Genomic DNA, 15,054 nt, shown 5'->3' with positions numbered 1-15,054 from the left:
ATTTCAGCAGAGAAACTCTTCCAGAGTTCCAGGCTTCAGTCAGGTTTCTTCCTAAGAAACAGAGAAGACAAAAACTGATTAGGTTCAGGTTCTGGTTTCAGGGGAGTCAGAGACTCAGACAGGGTGGTTGGCTCAGGGTTTGCTGTACCATGACTGACTAACACTCTGGCACCGGATTGTTGTCCACAGCCCACTTAAGTACTGGTCCCCTGATGAGCAGATGAGAAGCAGCTGGTGAAGTCAGCTTCAGGAGATCCAGTACGCCCTCTGGTGGAGGAAGGTAGACAGCACCCCAGATCCCAACAGAAGAACAAACCATCAGGAAGCGATCCTCGGCGCCCTCTGGTGGGCAAGCCTCTGGATCCCAACACAAATTAGTACAAATATAAACCAAAATGATGGAATACAGAGAGAGACCTAGATGCTGTAATACAAAGTGCTTCTGCTAACTTCATCTTGTACCTTGAACTGTAGAATATAAATATGTGGCTGGCTTGCCAAATATGGAAGCAGCTGTACTGCGTTATGTAGTCCTGTTTCTGACCTCATGGTCACTTAGCAACACTTTAACAGTAAACATGTAATTGCTAAGCTTTAGGCATGTGGCGGAGAGGGAGTTTAAACACTAAAGAGGGGTTTAATATTGTTTTTTGTCAGTATTGTTTTCTAACCCTGGTCCTGCTGCTTGATTCAATAAATGGAGCGCTGATCATTCAGCATAACTATGTTAAAATGGGGGATTTCAATAGGTGGGAGATCTGCATCTGGTTCTCCAGTACCTTAAGCTTCATGTTTTCAAATCTCAGATAATCTTTGTGCTATCGGTACAATCAGCGTGCAATCTAGAATGTGTTGCAGTATCTTGAAAGTAGTGGGGGGAAACAGCAAATGCAGCCAAGTTAAAAAAAATTATTTCAAGCTTTGGAACCAATGGTATAAAAAAACATCAGTAAAGCCAGCCAGATATTTATATTCTACAGGACGACCTCTGTTCACTAAAATTAACTATATTTGTAAATATTTCTATATTTAAAATATTTAAATATTGTAAGTTATTTCTTTAAAGTTATTTTTTGGAAGTGACAACGCTAGCTTCGGTTGCATGTCTATTAAAAAAATAAAAAGGGTCATAGGACCCTTTAACAAGTGCTTCTTTCCTGCAGGGACTGCAAATGGTTTATTTTCTGTGATGCACAAGGAACCCTCCGGCTTTTTCCAGATGGGTTCTGTGCACATCTTTTCATTTTAAGGCTGGACTTTATTTTTCCGGCTGTGTGGGCAGCTGAAACCTTTAAATATTTTTTTTTATCTAACTCTGCTTTTAGAAAAAAGTTCCATAGATTTAAAAATACTATGATTAGAAAAAAAGAGACTTGGCTGTAACGTTTCTCAGTTACATGACTTGAAATATTATTTGTTGTTTATCAATAGAGAACAGGTAAAGCAGTTCTGATTTTTTTTTATTCATTTTTTGTCTTCCATTTTGGAGATAGTATGCATACAGTCACAGAACACATTTAAAAAAATTACAGCTGATGTTCTCTTAAGTTCTCTTTTTTCAGGTCTGAATCCCTCCAAAGAATTTTCAGTAATGTTAACTGTTAAAAGGAATAAAATGGATAAATGTTTTATATTTATTTATATTTTAAAAACAAAGCGGTGTGTGTATGACGTCATATCCGCGCGCCGGATCAATTCCGGTGGCAACTTCACCGACACGAGGCAGCAAAGTTCGTTCCTCTTGTTGAGAGGTAAGCCAACACTCATAACATGAAGGCGAATAACTGACCCCCGGACATCCGCCGCTTTATTTTTTTATCTAAATGTTTTAAAAACAAAGTGGCGCGTGTATGCCGTCGTCCGCACGCGCCGCTTCGGCTGCAACTTTACAGACACGAGGCCGCAAAGTTACCTTCTGTGGTTTATTATGGTAACCTGTGCTAAGATAAAAATCCCCAGCTGTTTATTGTGTTCTTATACACTCGATCAGGTTTGGAGATTGGTGATGAGTTTATTTCTATGCTGAGGATCGGTTGTTATTTTTCATAATCCGTGACGTCGATCTTTAGTTCCTTTGGGCAACGACTTGAAAGCACAAACTGAACTGTTCATAATGTATCATTTATGGTACGCCAGCATTCATAACATGTAGCTGAATCACTGTGCCCCAGACATTCTCGTTTATATATTCTTAATTTATATGTTTTAAAAACAAAGCGGCGCGTGTATGACGTCATCTGCGCGCGCCGGCTACCATTCATTCATCCTGTCCGCTGATCTGCTGCTGGGTTTTTTCCACAGGAGAGCAGCAGCAGCTCAGCAGGAGCCAGAGCTCCCAAGTCCAGCTTCCTCAGCAGATGAGAGCCATCAGCACTATCGGTAATATCCACCTTGTTGGGATCTGGAGGTCTGTCCACCTTTCTCCAGCAGAGGGCGCCCTAGGTCTCCTGGAGCTGAAGCTGACTACCACACCTGCGGCTCGTTTGCTCATCAGGAGACCAGCATGTAAGCAGTGGCAGAGCTACACTCCAGTGCCAGAGTGTTAAGCCAGTTACGGTTAGCAAGCCTGAGCCAACCAACCTGTCTGATTCTCTGACTCCCCGAAAACTGAACCAGAACCTAACCTGTTTTTGTCCTCTCTGCTTCCTAGGAAGAACCTGACTGAACCCTGGAGCTCTGGAAGAGTTTCTCAGCTGAGACCAGCTGTCTGATCTCAGAAGAACCTTGGAAAGTCAACCTGCATATCCGCTCTCAAGAAGGGAACTGGAAAGTAACTCAGATCAGAACACTGCAAAGTCTGAAGTCAAGCCCTGCCTCTGCCTACCTTCTGCCTCTGGACTCTCCTGGTTCCCTCCCTCAGCCGCTCAGCCTAAATCACTGAACAGGTACAGACCTGCATTACTCAACAAGCAACAGTATTTGGATCTCAGCTAACCGAACTGTCCCTCTCTGCAGAGAACCCAGTTGTGACCAGTCCTGGATCTGTTTCCCAAGAATCAGTTCTTTAATATCATTGTGTTTCAATAAACTGTTGAACTTTTCCCTCTGTGTCCGTGTGTTCTGCATGTGGGTTAGAAACCTTTGTCCCAACATGACAACACTCTGGCCCACAACCTAACCCAGCAGTCCAACTCCGGAGGATGATTGAGCAACAAGGAGCTCAAATCCAAGGCCACGACTCCACCCTCCGTGAGTTTAACACACGCTTGGAACAAACTAATCAGACTTTACAGGAATTAGCCGGCTATCTCAGAGATGCTACTCCCAGAGCGGAGCCAGCACAACTTCTGGTTCCGGAGCCAAACCCGCCTCAAAGGTCAGAGCCCGTTCCGTCATTTCCGGAATTCCGTCCGTCACTTCCTGAGAAATTCTCTGGTATAACTAGTAAGTGCAAAGGATTTTTATTCCAATGCAAATAGATTTTTGAACACCTGCCGTCCAGTTTTACCAATGACAAAAGGAAAATAAGTTTCATTCTATCTCAATTAACCGGAAGAGCCCTCGAATGGGCTGAAGCCAGATTTCCCTCTGAATCCAGTTTCACTTGCACCTTTGATCAATTCATTAAAGAATTCTTACAAGTATTCAATCAGGATACCCAGAATTAATTAATTCTCGAGCTCTGCTAAACCTAAAACAAGGAAATGGGACTGTAGCCGATTTCTCGATCGACTTCCGGTTCAAAGCCGCTGCTTCCGGGTGGAATGAATGCGCGCTTATTTCAAGGCATTAGACGAAGAAATTAAGGATGAGCTTGCCACTATCGACGAACCAGCCACCCTGAAGGAATTAATCAGGCTAACAATTCGTCTGGATAATAGACTTCGAGCCAGAGCCAGGTCTAAAGTAAGGAGCCATGTTTTTTCTGTACCTGCCCCAGTAATTAACAGCTCTTCTGTTTTTTCTGCGTCACCTGAAACCGATTCCAGACCTAGGAGTCATAACCAACCTGCTTCTGTTTCTGCTTCTTTGACTCATGGGGTCTCTCCCTCCACAGAAACCTCTGATGTAGAGCCTATGCAGATCAGTCATACCAGACTCTCAACCGAGGAAAGGCAAAGGATATACAAGGGGAATTTATGCATGTATTGTGGTGAGCCCGGCCATTTTGTTTCCACCTGCCCAGCTAAGGTAAAAGCCGGGGTCCGCCAGAGTAAATGAGGAGTCTAGCGGACCATCTGCAATCTGAACAGTCTCCTCATCTGCTGCTACCGGCTACCTTGTTTGTTTCTGACCAAACCCTCACCTAACCACCTTTATTGATTCTGGTTGTGAGAAGAATTTAATAGACTCTAACCTGGTTTCAGCCATTGATGGAAAGAAGTTACATCAGGTTACACACCAGACTCAGTCACTTGAACTTCTGATCTCCGGAAACCAGACACTTAGAGACAATATCTTTTTTTGTTTTTCCATCTGCCTGTATCATGATGGGTCTCTAGTGTTTAAACCCACATGCAGAACACCACAGGAAACGGAGTAAAAGTTTAACAGTTTATCATAAAGATGCACACAAGATTAATAATGAGCAGGTTGTGGTATTGGTCCGGGACTGGATTCACTGAGTATCTGCAGAGATGATAGTTTGGTTAGCCAGGCAGCGGTGATGACTTGTCAGGGGTTTGATTCTGGTTTGTACCTTGATGAGGTTATGACTGATCGATAGAGAGGGGGAACCGGTTGGGTCCAGAGAACGTGGGTTCAGCAGAGAGCTCAGCAGCAGTAGCGTCTAGCTTCTGGCTAATGAGGTTCAGACCTTGAGTTGAAGTTCTAGCTCTCCCTTGAGAGCTGGTTGGGGAATTCAGAACGATTGTCTTCCGGTTTGGCTTCCTTGGGCAGGCAGGCAGGCTTCCAAGCAAAGCTCCTCCAGAGCTACAGACTTCAGTCTGGGTTTCCTGTGGGCAGAGAAGACAGAGGCTGGTTATAATCTAGTTACTCTCTAGAGCAGACAGAGATTCTCTAAGTAACAGAGGCTCAGGTTCCGCTAACCAAAACTGGTCAACACTCCGGCGCCGAAGACAGGTCTGGCAGCTGCTTATGTAGGAGGTCTCCTGATGGACTGATGATCCTCAGGTGTGCTGGAGGCTCCAGCCCAGGAGACCCACAGCGCTCTCTGCTGGAGACAGGTGGCAGATCTCCAGATCCCAACAGCCTGTTCATCTCTAGTTCTGGGATATGAGTGGTTACAGCTACACAACCCTCACATAAATTGGGCCAAGAAACATATTGAATCGTGGTCTGCCTCCTGCCATATCTCCTGTCTGCGTTCTGCAGCGCCTTCTATTCAGTCACCGGCCAGTTGACTGGAGGCTGATCCACCTGATTTATCCTCCGTACCTTCTGACTACCACGATCTGTCACCAGTCTTCAGCAAGGTCAGTGCACTGTCTCTTCCTCCTCACAGACCATACGACTGTGCCATTGATCTGTTACCTGGGGCTCCCCTCCCTAGCGGTCGACTTTTTAATATCTCCAAACCAGAGAGAGAAACCATGGAGAAATACATAAATGAGTCCCTAGCTGCCGGGATTATTCGGCCTTCCTCATCCCCTCTTGGTGCAGGCTTCTTTTTCGTTGGAAAAAGGATGGATCTCTCCGACCATGTATAGATTACAAGGGACTTAACCAAATCACTATTAAAAACAAGTATCCCTTGCCTCTGCTAGCGTCTGCTTTTGAACATGTTCAAGGGGCTACTGTTTTTACCAAGTTGGATTTAAGAAATGCCTACAATCTTCTCAGAATAAGAGAGGGAGATGAGTGGAAGACGGCCATCAAAACCCCTTTAGGCCAATTTGAATATCTGGTTATGCCTTTTGGTCTGACTAACGCTCCTGCCTGTTTCCAAGCCCTGGTTAACAACGTGTTGAGAGATTTTCTCAACATCTTTGTTTTTGTTTACATTGATGACATCCTGATTTACTCCAAGAATCTGTCAGACCACAAGAAACGCGTTTGTTTGGTTCTCCAAAGACTTCTCGAAAACAAACTTTTCGTCAAGGCTGAAAAATGTGAGTTTCACCAACCTTCTGTCACCTTTCTAGGATTTGTGCTCGAGGGCGGGCAGGTGAAGCCATCAGAGGACAAGATTAAAGCAGTTCTGGACTGGCCTACCCCCGAGAATCGCAAGCAACTTCAAAGGTTCCTGGGTTTTGCAAATTTCTACAGGAGATTTATCAGGAATTACAGTCAGACAGCCCAGCCCCTCACTGCATTGACATCTGTCAAAAGAACTTTCCACTGGTCTGCTGAGGCTGAGGCCGCATTCAATAAACTCAAGGCTCTTTTTTCCAGTGCACCCATTCTAATTCAACCAGACCCCTCTAAGCAGTTCATTCTAGAGGTGGATGCATCTGACTCTGGAGTGGGGGCAGTGTTATCCCAGCAATCCGACGCTGATCATAAAACTCACCCATGCGCCTTCTTCTCTCGCAGGCTTTCACCAGCTGAGCAAAACTACGATGTCGGCGATAGAGAACTCCTGGCTATCAAATTGGCTCTGGAAGAGTGGCGGCATTGGCTGGAGGGCGCAGAGCACCCCGTGTTGGTATGGACTGACCACAAAAATGTATCTTATATCCAGTCTGTCAAAAGGTCCAATCCACGTCAGTCCCGTTGGTCTCTATTCTTTTCTTGTTTCAACCTGATCATTTCTTACAGACCCGGATCCAAAAATGTCAAACCTGACTCTCTCGCCTGTACTCACCTGACAAGCCTGAAACACCTGATTCTGTCTTACCTGCTAGCTGTACCATAGCAGCCGTTTCCTGGGAGATCACCGACCTGATCAACCTTGCCCAAGCTTCTGAACCTGACCCAGGAAATGGACCTCCTAATCGAACGTACGTACCCACTTTTGTCAGATCTCGACTCATTCATTGGATGCATTCAGCCAAATTCTCAGCCCATCCAGGTGTAAGCAGAACCATTGCCCTGATCACTCGTCGTTTCTGGTAGTTGTCATACCAACGGTATGACAACTATACTCACAATCATTGACCGTTTCTCCAAGACCTGCCATCTTGTTCCCCTCAGGAAGCTCCCTGCTGCCTTTCAAACGGCTCAAACTACTAATTAAACACGTGTTCCTACTTCATGGCATCCCTCAGGAAATCCTGTCTGACAGAGGCCCCCAGTTCACAGCTCAGGTCTGGAAAAACTTCTGCTCTGCCCTTGACACTAACATACCACTCTCCTCAGGTTACCACCCTCAATCCAATGGACAAACTGAAAGAATGAATCAAGAACTGGAATCCACTCTCCGCTGCTTAACATCCACCAACCTGACTGATTGGAGCCAATTTCTCCCCTGGGTAGAGTATGCACACAAGTCATCTGCAACCGGTCTGTCCCCTTTCCAAGTCTCCCTAGGTTACCAGCCACCACTATTTCCCGCTGACGAAAGGGAGATTTCAGTTCCATGAGTTCACCACCACATCCGCCGTTGCCATAGAATCTGGAAAGACACATCACAGCTTTGAACCGGACTTCCGAACAAATAAGAAATTCTCCAACCGCAAACGACGCCCAGCTCCCACCTACTCACCCGGACAACAGGTTTGGCTCTCGACATGAGATATCCCACTAAAATCCATGTCCCGCAAACTCTCCCCCAGGTTCATCGGTCCATACAAAATAGCCTCTGTCATAAAACCGTCTGCCGTTCGCCTGCACCTGCCACCTTCACTCCGCATTCATCCTACCTTCCATGTTTCCCAAATTAAGCCTGTTCTGACCAGCCCTTTGTGCCCTCCGTCCGACTCCCCTCCACCCACCCGGGACATTGATGGTCACCCTGTCTTCACCGTTCGCCCGGATTGTGGACTACCGTCGCCGGGGCCGCGGTTGGCAGGACTGGGAGGGCTACGGTCCCATCCTGGATCCCTCCTTGATCGACGACTACCGTGAGTCTCTGCCATCCACATCTTCTGGACCGCCAGGAGGCGGTCGTTGAGGGGGGGGGGGGGGTACTGTTGGGATCTGGAGGTCTGTCCACCTTTCTCCAGCAGAGGCCGCCCTAGGTCTCCTGGAGCTGAAGCTGACTACCACACCTGCGGCTCGTTTGCTCATCAGGAGACCAGCATGTAAGCAGTGGCAGAGCTACACTCCAGTGCCAGAGTGTTAAGCCAGTTACGGTTAGCAAGCCTGAGCCAACCAACCTGTCTGATTCTCTGACTCCCCTGAATACTGAACCAGAACCTAACCTGTTTTTGTCCTCTCTGCTTCCTAGGAAGAACCTGACTGAACCCTGGAGCTCTGGAAGAGTTTCTCAGCTGAGACCAGCTGTCTGATCTCAGAAAAACCTTGGAAAGTCAAACTGCATGCCCGCTCTCAAGAAGAGAACTGGAAAGTAACTCAGATCAGAACACTGCAAAGTCTGAAGTCAAGCCCTGCCTCTGGACTCTCCTGGTTCCCTCCCTCAGCCGCTCAGCCTAAATCATTGAACAGGTACAGACCTGCATTACTCAACAAGCAACAGTATTTGGATCTCAGCTAACCGAACTGTCCCTCTCTGCAGAGAACCCAGTTGTGACCAGTCCTGGATCTGTTTCCCAAGAATCAGTTCTTTAATATCATTGTGTTTCAATAAACTGTTGAACTTTTCCCTCTGAGTCCGTGTGTTCTGCATGTGGGTTAGAAACCTTGGTCCCAACATGACACACCTGTTCTATTGGGAAATAGATCACTAGACGTGCACCAACAGAATTTAGTGCATTTTTAGTGCTGATACATTTTTTTTATTTTGCATAATCTGACTTCATGTGAACTGCCTTAAGTAAAATTGTAATTATGGTCCAATGGCAGCACCTCCAGGAGCTGCCGGGCCGCTGGAATAGCATCAGCATCACTACCTCATCCTGATGCTCCCTAAAATGAATGAGACAAGGCTAATGAAGGTTAGCCCACCCCTGCTTCCCTCCAAACTTCAACTGTCTAACTATATGAATCTTTCTTCATTTAGCATCTTTTCACTCAACTAATCATTGTGTACAGCAGTCTCCGCCCCCTGCTCCAGTTGGTCAATGCCCTGAGCTGGAGGACTGTGGCCTGGAGACCACTGCGGTCAAGAGGGGCTGCATTTCCACCAAGGCCGCTCAGGTAAAACTTGCCCCTTTCAAAGGAGCCTGATCTAAATTCTAAAAAGGGTAGGACTGCTCATAAAACATTTCAGTGTTTATTCTTTGGTTGTTAAGTGGAGTTCTGTGTTTCTTGTGTGTTCATTTTACAGGTCAGCGGTGCCACCGGTGGGTGGGTAGCCAGTGTGGATGGAGTTAATACCTACATCTGTGGTTGATGACCTGTATATGGCCAATGCAGCCATGTACAGGTCATCGGTGCCATCGGTGGGTGGGGAACTTGTTTGGATGGAGTTAACATCTACATCTGGGGTCTCATCATGGCCTGTACAGGTCATGATTGCCAGAATGAGACCATCCTCCTGAGTGTAAGTACTTAATTAGTTTCATTTATTGTTGTTTATTTTATCATTGTTTTTATTGGTGTAACCAAATCCCAGATAAATGGTGGAACAGAATTAATGTTCATTCTGATATTAGTGTGTGTTTCCAGTCTGCCCCAGGCCAGGTGCAGAGCCAGGAGGTGGAGGATGCCGGGAACACCGCTTCCGGTAGATGGCCGCTCACAGATGCCCATTTGCTGCACCGAGGGAAGTTCCAGGAAGCTCAGGAGGCCCTAGAGTTCTACGGAGAGGTCCGGACCGGTGACAAGAAGGTCAGTTAATCCGTAACAGCTGCTGGATGTGTTAGAATGCAGTGGCTTTTGTGTTCTGGCTGAATTCTGGACCCATTTGTTCGGATCTGTGTTAAGGGTTTCACCTTTCCCAGCCAGCGCCGCTACGTCATTTACTACAACTTCCTGCGCAGGACCCGGCTGGATCCAAACCCGTGGCTCTGCTCTTCCACAGTCACTATGTTTACAGGCGGGACCTGCGGTAAGTCCTATATTCAGAACCGGGCCACTTCTTTACAGTGAAGAGTTCCAGGTCCAGCTTTTCAGTTCAGACTGAGATTAATTTCAAAACTTAGAGATTAGTCCAGATTCCACAGACTCAGACCTGCTTCCAGTCCAGCTCAGGTTCCAGACTGTAAGGGATCCGGATGGTGACGCTCTGCTGTTCTTTCCTCAGACCCGCAGTTCGTGGTCTACCAGCTGATGGTCAAAGTCCACACCTCCAACCCGGCTTACACCTGTTAGGTTTTATTATTTATACATCATGTGCATTGTTATTTTGTTAGTCAGATTAGACAGAGCAGAAGGCCTTCCTTCACATTGTGGATGTCACGGTGTGTACGGAGGTCATCTAATCAGGACAGCCTTCGTGTCTTTTAGAATACACAGGATATGGGCACATCTTGGAGCCGGACTGATAGGAGAGCTACTGTATCTGTAACCCTGAGACAGAGAAGCAACCTGCATGGAGTTCAACACATGGATGGCGTGTCAGTTTCTGATACGGACAGCTAAGCATCCACATGATGCAACACAGACTCAGAAGGTATAAGAAGCGAGACTTCCGGTTTGGGTCATGAAGGAGTAGGCAGCAAGTGTGAAGAGCTCTGACCCAATATCTAACTTATGAGACCAAACCTTATATATTTACCACAGAATTGACGTATCTTATACACATTGCCGTTTTGGACGACTTTGGCCGGTTAATGGCTACCTCCAAGCAAAAACAATCCTCCTCGATAACGACGCGGAACGCCATTGCTAGCAAGCCAGCCACCATGGCTTCCGACGCTAGCCCTTCCAAAGGCGATGGATTAACTATGACCCAGCTAGTACAAGAGTTAGCCAAGCAACGAGAAAGTTTAAAAGAAGACATCTCCACCCTCATTCAAGAATCACTGGTGCCGTTACAAGCTTCGGTGAGTGCTCTGACAGAAACGGTGGGCTCTATACAACAACGCCTAACCGCTTCAGAATCACTCGCGGGCGATAATTTCGAGAAGATATGTGCTGCCGAATCTGCCGTTAAAGCTTTAAAAGGCCAAAATGCTGAACTCTTGGATCGTATTGAGGATTTGGAAAACAGGTCACGCCGCAACAACCTGAGGATTATAAACATTCCAGAAGGCAGTGAAGGTGTGGGGAATACTGTTAACTTTATGACGAATGCACTAATGGAGATCACCCGCAGCAACGCACTCTTCGACTCAGCCCCGGTGCTGGAGAGAGCACACAGGGTGGGCGCAAAACCCAGCAACACTAGCCGTCCTCCGCGCCCGTTTGTGGTATGCTTTCAAAGACACCAGGAGAAGGAACGGCTACTGCAGTGGGCAAGACAGCACACAAGCACCTATCAGGGCGCTACACTGAGAATATACCCTGACTACAGCGCTGCTCTGTCGAAGAAACGCGCTGGATTTAACGGCGTTAAACAAACACTCTACGAGAAGGGGATCAAGTTTCGCTTGCGATATCCAGCTAACCTACGAGTCTTCCATAAGGGGAAAACCCTCGACTTTAACACTCCAGAAGAAGCACGAGCTTACTGCAATCAGCTGGTGGCTGGGGAAGGGGACTGATACGGTCCAGTCGGGTCGTACGTACCTGGTGTGTGGTCACCCTCTTACTGCTTGGAGGACGCTCTGACGCGTATGTGAACTCTTGCCAAAGTCTATTTTGGGTAATTTAATTGTTTTTGAGAATTTTGGATATTCTCTTATTCTTTACCTATATAATTAACATAACTGATTATACATTAACGGTATGTTTAACGGTATGGCTTTACTTTTATTTTATTTTATTTTATTTTTTTATACCGAAATGGTTTCAACTAATATATACCATCCCTGGTAAAAGGTCCTAGGCTCTTCACTAGTTAAGAGAAGAGTGTGTATCGGAAGGTTCAGGAGTTAGAAGAGAACCTGCAGTCTGTCCATGTTCCGAGGACAGGCATAGGATATGTTAAGTTTGGGGTTAAAGGGAAAGTTATCTTTAAGAAGGGGGGGGGGGGGGGGGGGGTGTGTGTTTTTTTTTTTTTTTTTCCTTCTTTTTCTTGGGGATGTTCATCATTCTTTTTATTTTTGAAGATGTCATATGTCACACAACCTTGATAGTGTTAGGGCAGATATAGGTGTAACTCCAACACGTTTCATTACCTGGAACGTGAGAGGGATGAATGGGCCTAACAAGAGAGCAAAGATCTTCTCTCACTTAAAGAGGCTGAACGCAGAAATAATATTTTTACAGGAAACTCATTTAAAAATAGCAGATCAACTCAGGCTTAAGAGGAATTGGATTGGACAGAATTTCCACTCTAACTTTAACAATAAGGCACGAGGGGCAGCCATCCTGATCCACAAAAAAACATTGTTTACACCATCTCGGGTTATCTCTGACCCCCAGGGACGATTTGTGATAGTATCTGGGACGCTGTTTAACTCTCCTGTAATTCTAGCTAGTATTTACGCTCCGAACTGGGATGATGTGGGCTTTATACACAAATTCACTTCTCTTCTCCCAGACCTTAATAGACATAGTCTTATTCTATCAGGGGACTTCAACACGGTTATGGACCCAGCTATGGACCGCTCTAGCCCTAGAAACTTATCCCGCTCTAAAATGTCTCTTGTTCTTGGTGAGTTTGCTGAAAAGGCAGGTTGGGTTGACCCATGGAGGTTCTTTAATCCTAACAAAAAAGAATTCTCCTACTTCTCACATGTTCACCACACATACAGTCGTATCGATTTTTTCCTCATTGACAAGACACTTCTCCCTTTTACAAAGAGAATTGAATACAATACTATTGTTGAATCTGACCATGCGCAGGTCTCCCTAGATATTTTGTTCTCTCAAAATATCACACAAACAAGAGTTTGGAGATTAGACACATCTTTGCTGTTAGACAGTCATTTCTGTGAATTCATTGGTAAAGAGATAGATGAGTTCATATATTTTAACAGATCTGATTCCATATCCCCATCTATATTGTGGGAAGCACTTAAAGTAGTTATAAGAGGGAAGATAATTTCTTATTCTATTTCACGGAGTAAAGAAAGAAAGCAAAGAGCAAACGATCTCTTAGTATCGTTAAAACAAATCGACCAACAATATTCTATTACTCCAACACCCGACTTATATAAGGAAAAGGTTACATTGACGACCCAATATGATCTTTTGTCTACAGAAATAACTGAAAAACACCAACTTTGGTTAAAAGGACAATATTATGAACATGGGGATAAGGCAGGCCGTCTTTTGGCCTATCAACTTAAATGTAAATCTGCGTCCCGTCTAATACCTCAGATACGTAATACTCCACAATCCCTTACCGTTGACCCAATAGAGATAAACAACACCTTTCAGGATTTTTATTCTAAACTGTACACATCTTGTCCCCCGCAAGATAAATCCAAAATGATTGGCTTTTTAGATAATATTAATATACCACAAGTAGATGCACAAGTCAAAGACAGCCTTGAAGAAACCACAAAGCTACAAGAGATTATAGATTCCATTCATAAAATGCAGAATGGCAAATCACCTGGACCTGACGGTTATACCGTTGAGTTTTATAAAAAATTTTCTCTTCAACTTGCTCCCCTGCTACTTGAAATGTTTAATCACTCATTTAATCAGAACCATTTACCACAAACTCTAACAGAGGCTTCCATTTCACTTCTTTTAAAGCCAGGCAAAGACCCAAATGATTGTGGCTCATATCGACCTATATCTTTGCTTAATGTTGATGTCAAAGTTTTAGCCAAACTGCTAGCATCAAGGTTAGAGAATGTTGTACCCAACATCGTCTCAACAGACCAAACTGGTTTTATAAAGGGTCGTCAGCCTTTCACAAATATTCGCAAACTTTTAAATGTCCTCTATTCCCCTGCGTCTGGGGAGATTCCTGAAGTAGTTGCCTCTCTGGACGCGGAAAAGGCATTTGACCGAGTGGAATTTAATTATTTGTTTACTGTACTGGAAAAATTTGGCTTTGGTTTAAATTTTATAACCTGGATACGCCTGTTATATACATCACCCAAAGCATCTGTTCTTACAAATAAAATATCTTCCCATTTTTTTTCTCTCTCAAGGGGCACACGCCAGGGGTGCCCTCTAAGCCCACTCTTATTTGCATTAGCTATCGAGCCTTTATCAATAAAATTAAGAACAACCCCCAATTTTCTCGGTATTCGCAGGTTTGATACTGAACTTAAAATTTCTTTATATGCTGATGACTTACTGTTGTATATTTCTGACCCAGTGTCATCTATTCCCACTATTGTCAATATTCTTAATGACTTTGGAAGTTTTTCAGGTTATAAATTAAACTATTCTAAAAGTGAATGCTTCCCAGTTAACTACCTAGCCCTTCAACTACCAGACAATGCGTTCCCCTTTCATATATCAAAGTCCGGCTTTAAATATTTAGGCATACACATCACCCGTACGTTCTCTGATCTCTATGGAAAGAATTTCAAACCTCTCCTGCTTAAATTGGAGGCTGATTTTCAAAGATGGTCCGGTCTCTACTTATCTCTACCGGGTAGAATTAACTGCATAAAAATGAATGTACTACCCCGCTTTTTGTATTTGTTTCAGTGTCTTCCAATATTTCTGTCTAAGTCATTTTTCCAGTCTTTAAATAAATTATTCTCCTCTTTTCTCTGGGCAAATAAAAATGCTAGAGTTCGCAGAGAGTTTCTAGAAAAGCCCAGAGATAAAGGTGGTCTGGCTTTACCTAATATGAGAAACTATTACTGGGCATCTAATATCCAAAAAATTATATATTGGTATCAAAACCCGCAGCTGGATTGGTGTAGGATTGAAGCAAATTCCTGCACCTCTTCCTCTCTCTCTGCTTTGGTCACTACAGGATTACCACTTTCACCCTCTAAATTCACCCATAATCCTGTAGTATCTCTCTTAGGATATGGATACAATTCAGACAACATTTTAATCTAAAAGAATTTTCTATATATAGCCCTATTTGTAACAATCACCTTTTCCCGGCTGCCAGGATGGATCACACCTTCGCTCAATGGAGGAGAAATGGTTCTGAAACTTGTGACCATTTTTATATAGATG

The 15,054-nt window shown here is 44.8% G+C and overlaps 1 protein-coding gene and 1 long non-coding RNA gene across 2 annotated transcripts in view; both read left to right on the top strand.

Annotated features, from left to right (window-relative positions):
- Nucleotides 1–503: 503 nt before the first annotated feature.
- LOC119778461 overlaps nucleotides 504–15,054 on the top strand; it is a 57,406-nt gene continuing 42,855 nt past the window's right edge. The window contains exons 1-2 of the mRNA XM_038277672.1: nucleotides 504–515; nucleotides 1,658–1,751. Coding sequence (XP_038133600.1) covers nucleotides 504–515; nucleotides 1,658–1,751 — 106 coding nt within the window. The remainder of the gene's footprint in view (nucleotides 516–1,657; nucleotides 1,752–15,054) is intronic.
- On the top strand, nucleotides 8,848–9,627 carry LOC119778459. The gene is made up of 4 exons (XR_005280066.1): nucleotides 8,848–8,897; nucleotides 8,995–9,099; nucleotides 9,230–9,445; nucleotides 9,571–9,627. It is a non-coding gene; the product is annotated as an uncharacterized LOC119778459 (long non-coding RNA).

Source organism: Cyprinodon tularosa, unplaced genomic scaffold (genome assembly GCF_016077235.1).
Source record: "Cyprinodon tularosa strain WSP-4 unplaced genomic scaffold, ASM1607723v1 ctg1335, whole genome shotgun sequence".
NCBI classification, from domain to species: Eukaryota; Metazoa; Chordata; class Actinopteri; order Cyprinodontiformes; family Cyprinodontidae; genus Cyprinodon; species Cyprinodon tularosa.
This window is presented reverse-complemented; position numbering and strand designations above follow the sequence as displayed.